At 40.9% G+C, this 14,393-nt stretch overlaps 1 protein-coding gene across 1 annotated transcript; it reads left to right on the top strand.

Moving 5' to 3' along the window:
- Positions 1-6,163: 6,163 nt before the first annotated feature.
- Positions 6,164-6,619, top strand: LOC114111747 (ARL14 effector protein-like). The gene has a single exon (XM_042242172.1). The coding sequence runs from the start codon at positions 6,164-6,166 to the stop codon at positions 6,617-6,619; it is 456 nt and encodes a 151-aa protein (XP_042098106.1).
- Positions 6,620-14,393: the final 7,774 nt, after the last annotated feature.

The raw sequence follows: 14,393 nt of genomic DNA, 5'->3' as shown, positions 1-14,393 counted from the left end.
GCTATGAGTCCTTGCCTTCTCTGAGCAGATGTTTCATGAAAGATGGAAGCATTAGCTGATCTCAGAAGGAAATTTTGTAGATTAAAGGAGCTAATGTTAGTGGTGCTTGGCAAGGAGTGAGTCCCAAGTAAATGGCAGTCACCCTGGTGTGCTATTTGGCTAAGGCTATGATGCTGCTGCATAGCAAACACCCCACCCCTGAATCTTAGTGGTTGACTACGATACCATTGATTTTCTTACTCATGTGTCTCTGGGTCACTTATGGCAGCTCTGCTTAAGGCTGTGAATCAGACAGAGGTCTGTTCATATGTGTCTCATTTTGCAGTCGGCAGCTTCCTGGGGTATGCACTTCTCATGGCAGATGACAGAAATACAGGAAGAACTTGGCAGAATTTTGCAATGCCCTTTAATATCTCAGTGCAGAACCCATTAATGGTCACTTGTGCCCATTTTCCCTTAGCCCAAGCAAGTCATATGGTGAATTTCAAGGTCAATGGGATGAAGAAGTATAATCTACCTAGCGAAACTATGGCACAATACAGAGAATAGAAGGAAAAATTATGAACAAATAATACATTCTTCCACACTTCCCTTCTGCAGGGTGTCAACAGAGGAGAAAAGAAGGGTGGGTAAGGCGGGAAGAAATAAATAGTTGGATCCCATAGGAACTCTACCTTGTGCCTCATTTGGAAGGGCTTGTCTGGCCTCCTTTGTAGAACTGGTCCAGCACTCTTTGCAGGCAGAGAAAAGCAGTTCTGTGGGCGTGGCAGCTTTCTGGATCCTCCCCCACTCCAGGTATTTGTGATGAGGGACACACTACTCAGAGACAGTCTAGAATTCACCAGAAGCCTTCTTAAATTCTGCTTGCTGGAACACATCTAATTTTATTTAGGAAGATAAACGGAAGCAAGAGCTGGTGAAATTCAGCAAAACAGACTATACTGTACACCAGTTGTCACAATAACCAGATCTTTGTCTAAATTCAACCCCTTCTCTTTACCCTTTCAACAACTTTTTAATCTATGGGCGCTGTCTCTTATGATTTGCTCCAAATGACATCATCTCTTCTCCTGTATATAATAAAGTGAAGCAGCTCAGTCACGTCCGACTCTTTGCCACTCTGTGGAGACTACCAGGCTCCTCAGTCCATGGGATTCTCCAGGCAAGAGTGCTGGAGTGAGTTGCCATTTCCTTCTCCAGGGGATCTTCCCGGCCCAGGGATCGAAACCGAGTCTCCGGCATTGCAGTCAGACGCTTTAACCTCTGAGCCACCAGGGAAGACCCCAGTATATAATGGTGATAGGCTAAGAGTCCTTCATTTAAATTCTAATATTTGACTTGTATTTCAAATCTAGGTGAATAGGCAGCCCCACCTCTATTTAACCAGAGGGTTCTGGCCAGATATGTAGTGTGGTTGTAGACAGTTACCAGATACACCCTCATATATTCACTAATTTCAGGAAGAGTATAGTGAATTAATCAAAGGTGTTTAACTGTCATAACTGCGGATCACTCAGAATGTATCTCAAGATATCAAACTGTATGAAAGTCATCTCCCTAAAGACCTTCGTTGAAGGATATTTAGCAACAGCTGTGCAAGCAGAGGATGGCAGGCAGAGCTGGGATCTGTTACAATCTCAGAACTAAGTTACACAACCACCCTTCTCCGGGTGTGGTCCCTGGACCACCAACATCAGAATTACCAGGGCTGTTTGTTAAAAATGTAGAGTCACAGGCAACCCTGCAGATTTAATGAATTGGAAATTTGGGTGCAGGACCCAAGAATCTTCATTTCTGTATACATCAAGGCTTTTGTATAACCTCAAATATAGACAAAATTCCCATACATCTTTGATTCCCAGTATCAGTTATGGAAAATGTGAAGTTTTTCTAATGCCAAATTAATCATTCTCACTGTTAAGCGAAAAGGATCTCTTTCATTATTACTATTACTGAAGTTTTTTTAAAAGACTAAATTTGTTGAAACTCAGCCAGGGTACTACTGGAATAAGATTCTTTTGCCCCCTTCCCTTTTTTTTTTTAACATAATTTGAACATTTGAAACTATTTTTCATGAAGACTATTTCAGTAATAACCATTTTCCTCCCATTTTCTCAAATACCAATGGCCTACAAAACTTGTATAAATATTTTTAGATGAAAGATGAAAGTTAGAGACACAATTATTGGGAAGGACAGGAGATTTTATTTGTGTGTTACTTGTAACACATATTCCCCCTAATGAATAGATGATAAACTGCGTTTTTATGGTGTTTTAGGTAAAAGGACTGTCTTCGGTGAAAGTAGTGTAACCACCTAAATAAGGATTATCTTTCATCTTCCACTGAGTAAGTATATTTTAACGTTTTTAATCTATGTGCATGGGATAATAAAAAGCACCAACTGCTTCAATAAGTGAATTAAACAAAAAGACAGTTTTGAGAGCTGAGAGAAGTATAAAAAACATCAACCAAGAACAAGTCTAATGGACTCCTCTCTCCCTTTTCTACCTTCTTTCACCTCCTATTATGACATGTAAGTTGAAAGGGGTTCATCTTAATGGCTTCCTGCTTCCAACTATGTGGAAAGTGAATTGGAATCATTTTGAATATTCTGAAATCTTACTGTAATTATGAATGCAAACATGCAAAAAGATGTTGAAACATCTGTTTTCCAGATTAAGAATATCACCCAGATAGTTGGGGAAAAAAAGTCTTCCATTATCTCGCCTTTAATCCAATTAGCAAATACGTGTCATTCTAAAAGATTCTGGTAACCATTGCTCAGAGGGAGAACAATCCAGAAAAGAAACACAAAAAGGATATTTTCAGCACCATGTAATTTAAGGACTAAGAGAACTATGTTAAGAAAGATAATGATAAATCTCATGCATTTAAGACTTCTATGTGGTTGGGCTCAGAGTTTTTTCACTTTATGACAAGTAAATAAATTGTTGAGTGACAAGAAGAAAATAATGTTACCTTCAAAGTGATTTCAACAGAAAAAATATTTCCCTGTGAAAATACCAAGATCTTTCCTGACCAACAGGATTGGAATGTCAAGGGTTCAAATGCATTCACCGAGCATTTATTTCTATTTTGAATTTCCCTAAACTGTTTGCCTCAACATATCCTCCCAACATTTTTGAGAGAGGTCAAGGGTTTAAGAGGCCCTGGGGTTTAAGCTAACAATTCTGGTTCACAAACATATCTCATGTCAAAGGTTGAGTGTGCTATAGCTGAACATAAAATGGCCACACTGTTCAGCTGTCTGGTAATTTTACTTGCAGAATCCAGCAAATTGAGCTATTACAGTGCTCCTGCAGTAAAAGGTCTCATTGTAACCTGATTCTGTTTTCTTTTAATTACTGTTAATACTCTAAAAATAAAAGGAATATCAGTGGAACAACAATGGAACATTCAGACAGGCAACAAACTCTGCTTTTACTGTAAAGGTATTGAGAATCAGTTTTGTGTTTGGTTCACAGGTATTCATAACTAAACTTTGAGTTTCTCCAACAGAGTCTTGATGCCTGTTTCTAAAACAAATACAGTGCCTTAAAATTGGCCTACACAGATATTTTGCTTAATTGAAGAGTAAAAGATTTTTTACCCCAATTTATTCATTTCTGTAAGGACCACTGCTTGAAGGACTCTGGACTTGTGTGTGCAATTGTGACTGCAATAAATAGGGCACAATTCCTAGCATACATGATATACTCTTGATCAATATTTGTTGAATGAATGAAAAAAAAATAGTGGCTTTAGACTGAATTATGGTGGCAAATTTGCACACGCAAACACACACACACTCACTTCTCTTACCATTATGGGGATGAACCGGAATTCTTTAAGATGTAAAGCTTAGTTCTAGAGAAGGGAATGGCAACCCACTCCAATATTCTTGCCTGGAAAATGGACCGAGGAGCCTAGAGGGCTATAGTCCATGGGGTTGCAAAGAGTTGGACACAACTGAGTGACTGAGCACCTCACTAAACTGGGGGAGGGGAGTGCAGAAAGAAGATATAAAGCTTAGTTCTAAATAGGGATGCCTCTATTGATGTTTGATTATTATGAACCCCACCCCCACCCCCCATAGGGTTCTCAGAATCTGAACTGGACCACCTTTCCCTGTCCTTGCAGTAAGCTGCAGACACTTGATCTCTCTGGTGGAGATTGCCAAACCTTTGCGGGCAGAAACCTGGTTTGTTTGTTTGTTTTTAAATATTTGTTTTTATTTATTTCTTTAACTGTGTTGGATCTTAGTTGCAGCATGTGGGATCTACTTCCCTGACCAGGTGTCGAACCTCTGGCCCCCTGCGTTGGGAGCATGGAGCCTTAGCCACTGGAACACCAGGGAAGTCCCGAAACCTGGTCTTATATCATCTTTGAAGTTCTCACTGCACCTAATTTAGGGCATACCCATAGAGAAGGTTCTATTATTATCCCCATTTTCAGATGAGGAAACTGAGGTTAAGCAGCTGAAGTCATCTTAAGTTAAAGTCAGATAGTTGGTGAAGACAGTGCTAGTGTTTGATCCCTGGCAGTGTGAGGCCTGAGGCTCCTCTGCCTAGGGTAATGTGTCAGAAAGGTAGCTGCTACCCTTTTCCCCCTAAAAAAAGTAAGGTAAGGAGTCAACTATGAAATTACAACTCAAAGAATAAGAGTAATGAAAAAACTAAATGTTCTAGACCTGCCAAGACATTGGAGTAACTTAGATAGAAATTATGAAACTGTATTATTTCTGTCCTGGGTATTTACTCAACAAGATCCTGGCAAATAAATCCAATTCAAGAGAGAGATTCAGGGGAATCATTTGCTTTTCCCTCTCTGTAGACACTACATCGTTCAAGTGCCAAGGAAGACCTAAAAGGGAACCTGTTGTGTGAAATTAGTAGTATGTATCAAAGAGTGTGGCCAGTCCTCTGGAATTGCCTGAAACTCTCCAGTGAGAAGCAGAGGGAATTTTTCTCTAGTATGGTGATCCTCTCACAGCTGATGCCCCATCCTCTGTCTCTCTTCCTTTTGGCCAGTTTGCTTCTGGAAGCTAGGCAGAACATCCTTAAAGAAATGGGCATCCTCTGCCTCTCTACTTTAAGTTATTAGTAGTTTGGGAAGCTTTGTGGAGTCTGTAGGACATGGGCCAATTAGGAGAGAAACAGAGGGATGGGGGGAGTGGTGAGGGAAGAGACAGACACACAGAGACAGTGAGACATGGAGAGAGGTGAAATGACACTGAAAGTCCTTGAGAGTGTTCTAACCTTAGAAAGCCTTTTAGAAACCAGTCACTAATTCAATATGATGAATTACCTTAAAGTAGCTTGTAGAGTGTTTCCTGAGAAGAATTGGAGGCCACTTCAAACGAAATAAATAAACCACAACTAATGTGCTGATGTTTTAAAGAGAAAAGGCAATTGCTATAAATGACCATCCAATTTCCATTACTTACTACAGTCATTAGAAACAAGGAATATGTTTATTGATCTGAAGTGCTTCAAACAGTATTTTCTTTGTTCAAACCAATTTCGCTGGAGGAAAAGTCAAGAGTTTGCCTTGTGTGGCGGTGGTGGTGGGGGCATTGTGGAGAGAAAGAGATTCTTTACATAAAAAACTGCTGTTTTTCTATCCTAGGGCCACTCACCTAAGAAGAATAACTGGGTTTCTATTAAAGCGAAGCAATTTCTGCCCCTGATCAAGCAATTGTAGCCCCTGATCACTATTGGTTTAGCTCTAGGCCCTTGAGACTCAAAGTAGGTTTGGAATTAGCAATATCAGTATAATCTGGGCATACATTAGACAGGTAGATTCTCTGGCCCCACCCCAGTCCTAACTGAATCATAATCTAGTTTTTAACAAGATGTTTCCTGATTCATATGCACATTAATGTTTGAGAAGTACTAGTCTAGACCAACATGAATGCTTATTTAAACAGTTGATAGAAAAAAGAGATGGTTAAATCAAGGAGGAAACACTATCTGATAAAAGCACTTTTGTCCAAAGATTTGTTGGTGTTGATAAACTTGCTCCTATCCACTTAACCCAGGTTTGAAGTAAAGAGTTCATAGGCCCATTCTGAAATGACGTTTACCAGCTCCAGCGTCCTCATGGTTGACTGAGCTCCCACAAATGGTTGCTGACTTTGTTTGTGTCCCCAGGTGAGCAGAAATGAGTGAACAAGCAGAAAAAAGCAGTTCCGTGCGAGAGAGACCTGCACGTCCAAGTTCTCCTGAGAAACCAAGTGAGATGGAACTGAAGCAGATGAAACGGGTGGAGCGGCAGTTAAAACGGTTGTCATTTCAAAATCCCGGGCCTCAGGTAGCCAACTTCAACCCTAAATTAAGGCAGCTGATAAAGGAAGGGCAAATGGCAAGGAAGAATGAGTTTGTTCCTGTAAAATGCAAAGTCAACAAGTATGACCAAAAGGGCAGGCTCACCTTCAATCAGGCTGACCTGTGTGACTGCCTTGATGAAGACTGCCAGGGTTGCTTCTACCCGTGCCCCAAGTGTAACTCCACCAAGTGCGGGCCCACTTGCCGCTGCAACCGCCGCTGGGTCTACCACACCATAGTCGACGAGAATGGGGAGGTCATCAGCAAGATGCCATTCGACCTCTCCGACTAGGAGCAGCCCTCCAGGCTGATCCATTTTCTCTGCTTTGCAGTTACACCAGCCTCTGTCTCCTGGGTGAATTTTAGGACTGGGGGAAAAAAGTTTTAAAAATATAGTTTAGACTAGTTAGTGTTCTCTGAAGCCATAGAACCAAGTCCTTCTCTAACCTTCCTGCTGTGATGACTCAGATTCCTCCCCTGGTAACCAGCAACTCCATTCCTACTCAGCTTTCGGGTTAAAAATCCCTTTCCTCTTTGCTGGTACCTTTGGAGATGGAGTTTTAGAATTCTGTAGCTGAGAGCTTGTCTTGACAAAGAACATATGTTTATAATAGTTACCGTTAGGATCTTACACATCATCAATTCTAAATCAGAATTCTATTTGGATTGACTTGGCACGGCATACTTATAGTCTCATGTTTTTAGTGTTACTGTTTTAACAATATTAAAATGAAATTTGTTTTTAATAGGCCCCACGGCCACATGGCCCAACATATGAGCACAAAAGCAGAGATTCAGTTTAAGTGATATCTAAAATGCCCACTGGACAAATTTTAATCTAATTGTTACATAGAAATGATTTAAAAGCATTTTTTTGGTGGCTAAGGTTACCAGCCACACAGAACTGGCCAATGTGGTACAAAATTCCTAAGGCCTAAGTTGCATTTTGTCTTGGATGTATAAGATTTAAGGAAATTCAGCTAGAGTTTCTGCTGACCTCAGTGAAGATACCATCTCAGAAGACTGATGTGAAACATCTGGGCCAGGTTTGGCAGCTATTGTGCAAAACTGTTTTTAGGAAAAATCTCTATGAAACTGTTCACACCCACAGCGTCATCAGGAAAGTTTCTCTTCAGTCATCTTTGATACCAAGTTTTATTCAAATGATCTGTAAGAAGAAAATTGCTTTTTCCACTTTTCCATGTTTACTTCTCATGAACATTTAATTGCTTCTTCTGAAGCTTTGGATTCAGCACAAAGAGACTTTCCACTGAACACAGTTGTGCAGGCACTGGCTGAGGCTGCAGACGTAATGGGCTAAAAATAGACAAAGGCCCCTATCTCTATCCCACCAAATGGCTATGTATGTTTACCCACTAGAAAATATTCACCTGAGACCACTTTTGCCTCTGACTAACTCACCCAAAATCTCTGTGTGGCAAATTCATTAATAAAAAGCATTTAATTTTCCTTACTTTGATTTTTTTGTGTGAGAAAGTGTGTGTTTTAGACCCAAGAGGAAAAAAAAAAAATTTTCCCCCCTTCCCTGAAGCAAATCCATGTTTTGTTCTTTGGCAAACACCAATCACTTTCCATCGGAAATTCCTGATAGTGATATTAGGTTGGTACAAAAGTTTTGCCTCATCCACCATATTCACCTGACCTCTTGCCCACCACGTCTTCAAGCATCCTGACTTTTTGTGGGGGAAATGCTTCCACAATCAGCAGGAAGCAGAAAATGCTTTCCAAGTATTGAATCAAATCCTGACGCACAGATTTTTTTAAATTATTCATTTATTTTTAAATTTTATTTTTTAATTAAAGGATAATTGCTTTACAGAATTTGTTGTTTTCTGTCAAACCTCAACATGAGTCAGCTATAAGTATACATATGTCCCCTCCCTCCTTAACCTCCCTCTCATCTCCCTCCCCATCCCAACCCTCTAGGTTGGTACAGAGACCCTGTTTGAGATCCCTGAGATATACAGCAAATTCCCTTTGGCTATCTATTTTACATATAGTAATGTAAGTTTCCATGTTACTCTCGCCATACATCTCACCCTCTCTTGCCTTCTCCCCGTGTCCATGAGTCTGTTCTCTATGTCTGTTCCTCCATTGCTGCCCTGCAAATAAATTCTTTGGTACCATCTTTCTAGATTCTGTATATATGCATTAGTAGACAATATTTATCTTTCTCTTTCTGACTTACTTCACTCTGTATAATAGGCTCTAGGTTCATCCACCTCATTGGAACTGACTCAGATGTGTTCCTTTCTATGGCTGAGTAATATTCCATCGTGTATACGTACCACGACTTCTTTACCCATTCATCTGTCGATGGACATCTCGGTTGCTTCCATGTCCTAGCTGTTGTAAACAGTGCTGCAGTGAACACTGGGGTCCATGTGTCTTTTTCAGCCTTGGTTTCCTCAGGGTATATGCCTAGGAGTGGGATTGCTGGGTTATATGGTGGCTTTATTCCTAGTTTTTAAAGGAATCTCCATACCATCTTCCATAGTGACTGTATCAATTTACATTCCCACTAACAGTGCAAGTGTTTATCCACATCCTCTCCTGTTTGTAGACTTTTTGATGAGGGCCATTCTGACCGGTGTGAGGTGATACTTCATTGTAGTTTTGATTTGCATTTCTCTAATAATGAGCAATATTGAGCATCTTTTCATGTCTTTCTTAGCCATCTGTATGTCTACTTTGGAGGAATGTCTGTTTAGATCTTTTTCCCACTTTTTAATTGGGTTGTTTTTCTGGTATTGATTTGTATGAGCTGCTTGTATGCTTTGGAAATTAATCCTTTGTCAGTTATTTGATTTGCTATTATTTCCTCCCTTTCTGAGTGTTGTCTTTTCACCTTTCTTATACTTTCCTTTGTTGTGCAAAAGCGTTTAAGTTTAATCAGGTCCCACTTGTTTACTTTTTGAGAGGGTAACAGGCAGGAAGGCCAGGGGTCTCCAAATGGAGGAAATAGCCTGCAAATGTCAGACATTTTTGTCTCTCAAGCTGCAGGAGGAAACTAACTAGCAATACTTTTTCCTTCTCTATACAAATTTAAAAAGAGGTTTCTCTTAAAACATTGTGTTGCCATAACGACACCTGGTTTCACTTGAAGTTAACTAATGCCTTTCTCTTATGGAAATGTTTATCTTAAGCTATGCTAATGTACCATGCATTTACCCCAAACTCTGTCTTCAAGTCCCTTCCACCTTTTGGCTCAGAACCTACTTGACAAACCAATATGTTATACTCAGATATTGTTCCTCTAATCTATGTAAATGAAACTATTTGTATGGTGATCTGCCCTTCTTCAAGATTCAAGTTAATCATTTTATGGCCCAGGATGAACCATTTGGTGCCAAGATTATCCCAAAATGCATGTTATGGGTGAGGGGCCTGGTGCCATTTTGAGTTTTAAGACATTCCTTCCTTTCATTAACAGACTGCTAGTGGGAAACAGTGTCAGACTTTATTTTTTTGGGCTCCAAAATCACTGCAGATGGTGACTGCAGCCATGAAATTAAAAGACGCTTCCTCCTTGGAAGAAAAGTGATGACCAACCTAGATAGTATATTCAAAAGCAGAGACATTACTTTGCCGACTAAGGTCCATCTCGTCAAGGCTATGGTTTTTCCAGTAGTGATGTATGGATGTGAGAGTTGGACTGTGAAGAAGGCTGAGCGCCGAAGAATTGATGCTTTTGAACTGTGGTGTTGGAGAAGACTCTTGAGAGTCCCTTGGACTGCAAGGAGATCCAACCAGTCCATTCTGAAGGAGATCAGCCCTGGGATTTCTTTGGAAGGAATGATGCTAAAGCTGAAACTCCAGTACTTTGGCCACCTGATGCAAAGAGTTGACTCATTGGAAAAGACTCTGATGCTGGGAGGGATTGGGGGCAGGAGGAGAAGGGGACGACCGAGGATGAGATGGCTGGATGGCATCACTGACTCGATGGCCGTGAGTCTGAGTGAACTCCAGGAGTTGGTGATGGACAGGGAGGCCTGGCGTGCTGCGATTCATGGAGTCGCAAAGAGTCGGACACGACTGAGCAACTGAACTGAACTGAACTGAAGTGATTATATAACATCGAGCTGAAGACTAGCAGGAGGGTACTCTTTCTGCCCCCTTCTGATGCCTGTGTCAGAAGCTTTCTCTATCTCCTTTATACTTTAATGAAACTTTATTACACAAAAGCTCTGAGTGATCAAGCCTCGTCTCTCACCCTGGATTGAATTCTTCTCCTCCGGGGCCAAGAATCCTGTTGTCGTGACTCAACAACAACCTTTCACTTTTGTTTTTATTTCCATTACTCTAGGAGGTGGATCATAGAAGATCTTGCTTTGATTTATGATATCAAGTGTTCTGCTTATGTTTTCCTACAAGAGTTTTATAGTTTCTGGTCTTACATTTAGATCTTTAATCTATTTTGAGTTTATCTTTGTGTATGGTGTTAAGAAGTGTTCTAATTTCATTCTTTTACATGTAGCTGTCCAGTTTTCCCATCACCTGTCGGGAGCCGCATTAGGCATTACTGACAAAATGGAGGCACGGCCCAAACCCCTTCTCCTCATCTCGCAGGCATGGCCCTGTGATGAAGGAGTTAGGCCTTGTGATTCTGACTTGTTCTTTCCTTTCTTCTGTTGATTTGGCTGGAAAGAATGTTAAGGTGCTTGAGAGAAGCATGAGAAAGCACAAAGCCTTCTACAGTTGTGCCCAGAAAATAATCTTTAAAATAACCATTGACATTTGTTCAAGGATCTTTACAAAGAATGTCCCAGGATGAGCAGGTAGGCCACAGCTTGAGGCCATGGGAAGGATTGTTATCTGAGACCTGTTTGTGAGGGAAATATTTATGGCAAAAGAAGATTGCTGAGTTTAGGGTTTAGCGATAATTAAGAATAACTAGAAGCCTTTTTAGGAGATAGTGATCTTAAGATGCTAGGGGCAAACAGGATTTAGAAAGGTAAGAAATAAACTGAAGAATGTAGCATGAGTTACAATGTAATCACAAATTAAGTACAGTAAATCTGGGGGCGGGGGGCACTAAAAACCTCTGACCTAATGCTTTTGTCAAAGTATAAAAGAGAACCTGAAGCTTGAAATAAAGATGTAGTCCCGAACTTCGAGTCAGAGGCTACATCAAGATGTAGTTGCATACTATGAGTCAGAGGCTACATCATCATTCACCAACACTGCTCACCCCTTCAGGCTGCTGGAGCTGGACTCTGGCAATCACTGCTTATTGAAGAGGCTGTCTTTGCCCCCATTGTATATTCTTGCCTCCTGTCTTGTTCCATTGGTCTATATTTCTGTTTTTGCGAAGCACAGATTTTTATGCTACAGGAATAAACAAACTTATCTCTCGCTGGCAAAAATGTGTTGATTGTAATGGTTCCTATTTTGATTCATAAAGATGATTTAAAATTCATGGTCTGAAACTGCAATTACCTTTGCAGCAACCTAATACTTTGCTTGTTTTTACAGGTCTTCTTAGACCAAGAGTTTAAATAAAATGGGCTATCAGAATCAGTAGTTTTTCTTTTTAATGCTCAAACTGGTATCTAGCTTTGCTGAATTGGTGAAAATGGGCTTGAGAAATAGAAAATGAACTTTCATTCTGGTCAAAGAACAATCTTGTGCTTCAAAGATAGGAACCCAGGGACTTCCCTGGCAGTCCAGTGGTTAAGACTCTGTGCTTCCAGCACAGGGGATGTGGGTTCTTTCCCTGGTTGGGGAACTAAGATTCCACATGCTGTGCAGCCAAAAAAAAATTTTTTTATTTAAAAACAGGTGGGAACCAAAACTTGCTCAAAGCAATTCATCTGAACCTACCTGGAATCTTTGCAGTGCAAAAGTAGTTGTTTACCTGCTGAAGTGCGCTTTGCATTTGAAAAGCAAAGAGGTAACAGTGTTACCATGTTTGCAAAACTATGAGAGAAAGGTTGATAAACAACCACTTTCACAGCAAAGAACACATTTGTCTGAGCATTTGGAGGCTGCTATTTACAGGCAGTTAACAATTCCCAAGGTGTGGTAGATAGCCCTAATATTCTGTAATCTTTTTCCCTGAAGTGGTGGCTGAACTTAGTGACTTGGTTCTAGTGAACAGAATAAGGCCCAAGTGATGGTGACTGGAGACTTGGTCATAAAGGGCAATGTGGCCTTGTTTTGCATCCTCATGGTCATCTGCTCTAGAGCAGGCCGGCTGCCCTGTGTGAGCAGCCCTGTGAGGAAGCCAACATGACATAGAATTGGCAACTCTGGCCAAAACTTCGTGAGTATTTTTGGAAGGAGGTCTTCTTGCCTCATCAAGCTTTGAATGACTGTAGTCCTAGCGGACACCTCGATTGCAACCTTGTGAGAGACCTTGAGCCACAACCACCCAGCCATGCTGCTTCCTGACATTTCCCTCACAGAAACTGTGAGATAAGAAATGATCATTCTTTTAAGATGCTAACGTTTGGGGTGATTTGCTATGCAGCAATGGCTAGCTAACACAGAGGGGTATCATGCTTCATCTAGATTTATCCCTTTATTTATTCAGCAGGTGTTTATTGAGAAACTACCACATGCCAGGCATTGTGTTTATGGGATTCTCCAGACAAGAGTCTTGGAGTGGGTTGCCATTCCCTTCTCAAAGGCAATGTGTATGCAGAGGTTAATCATCTACTGAACATTAGAAACATGCTTAAGGGGCCCCTGGTTTCTGGGCTCTATATACATAGCATACAGAAAAAATTTTTACCCTTGGAAAACTGTGGTGGTTATCTTTGGAAATACCCTCTACCACCTAGAGTTACTACTATACATTTACTATTTATATATTAATGGCCCAACAAATATTTATAGGTTGAATACTTCTCTGTGGATTGTGCTCACCTGTTGAAACTAGAGATGGCACTCCAAACCTCTGTCCCTACTATGTCCCCTCAAATTTGTGTATTGAAACCTCACTCCCAAGGTGATGGTAGTAGGAGGTGGGACCTTTGGGAGGTGATTAGGTTATTAGGGTAAAGCCCTAATAAATGAGTCTCTTATAGAAGACACCCAAGAGAGCTCCCTTACTTCTGTGAGGACCGTTAGGCCAGTAGAATCTTTCTAGCATGCCATATATATATATATATATATATATATATATATACACATATCAAATACCAGTCATTTTGGCAATGAAAAATTATCTCTAACACTTTTATTAACATCCTCTGGGTATAGATTTAGATAATGACATTTGTAGTGCTTAAACTTCTCTGGAATGTGGGTTCAAATGCTAACTAACCACCTCTAAGGATTAATCTAAGGATTAGCTTTAAGGAGTAAAGTTCATTTCTACATGTTTACACATTTACACCACACTCTTCATACCATACAGACAATATGTGGGCATGTACTGTCTAAACCCTAACTTTCTGAGTACAAGCTGCCCCAGTGAGCCACCATTGTCTTCCAGTGCTCCAGGGGCAGGCTCTGTCTCCGGATGCTGGGTGGGTGGATCAGTCTATTTCTGATTGGGAAGCTCCCTTGTTGGCATATGAAAGTGAAAAAAAATGAAAGTCGCACAGTTGTGTCCCAACTCTGCAATTCCATGGACTGCAGCCTGTCCTCGTCTATCCATGAAATTCTCCAGGCAAGAGTATTGGAGTGGGTTACCATTTCTTTCTCCCAGGGATCTTCCCAAGCCGGGGATCAGACCCAGGTCTCCTGCATTGCAGGCAGATTCTTTACCAACTGAGCCAGTATAAGCTCTATCAAGGGTGAAGTTAACAATTTTCTCTCTACCTGCCAACTTCTTTGTTTTGTCTTTGTATGTTACTCACATTTCAGATTGGCGAGAGATATCTACTGGGTGCTTTCAAACACCCCAGCTGCAAACTGGCATGCTCCTGGCCCTTGTGAGAGGTCTTCCAAGAATCCTCTTGACAGACCTTTGAACTCTTGCCTGTTGACCTTCTCCCACTTACACCATGCTTCAAAGCAGGCTTTGACTCCTCATCTCTGTGTCCCCAGCATCTAACACACAACCTGGTACACAGTAGGTGCTCAGTCAATGTTTG

The sequence above is a fragment of the Ovis aries genome, chromosome X (assembly GCF_016772045.2).
Source record: "Ovis aries strain OAR_USU_Benz2616 breed Rambouillet chromosome X, ARS-UI_Ramb_v3.0, whole genome shotgun sequence".
NCBI lineage: Eukaryota > Metazoa > Chordata > Mammalia > Artiodactyla > Bovidae > Ovis > Ovis aries.
This window is presented reverse-complemented; position numbering and strand designations above follow the sequence as displayed.

Bases quoted from the DNA above. Each gene is read 5' to 3' on its own strand.
- LOC114111747 (XM_042242172.1), top strand. From the start codon at position 6,164: ATGAGTGAACAAGCAGAAAAAAGCAGTTCCGTGCGAGAGAGACCTGCA.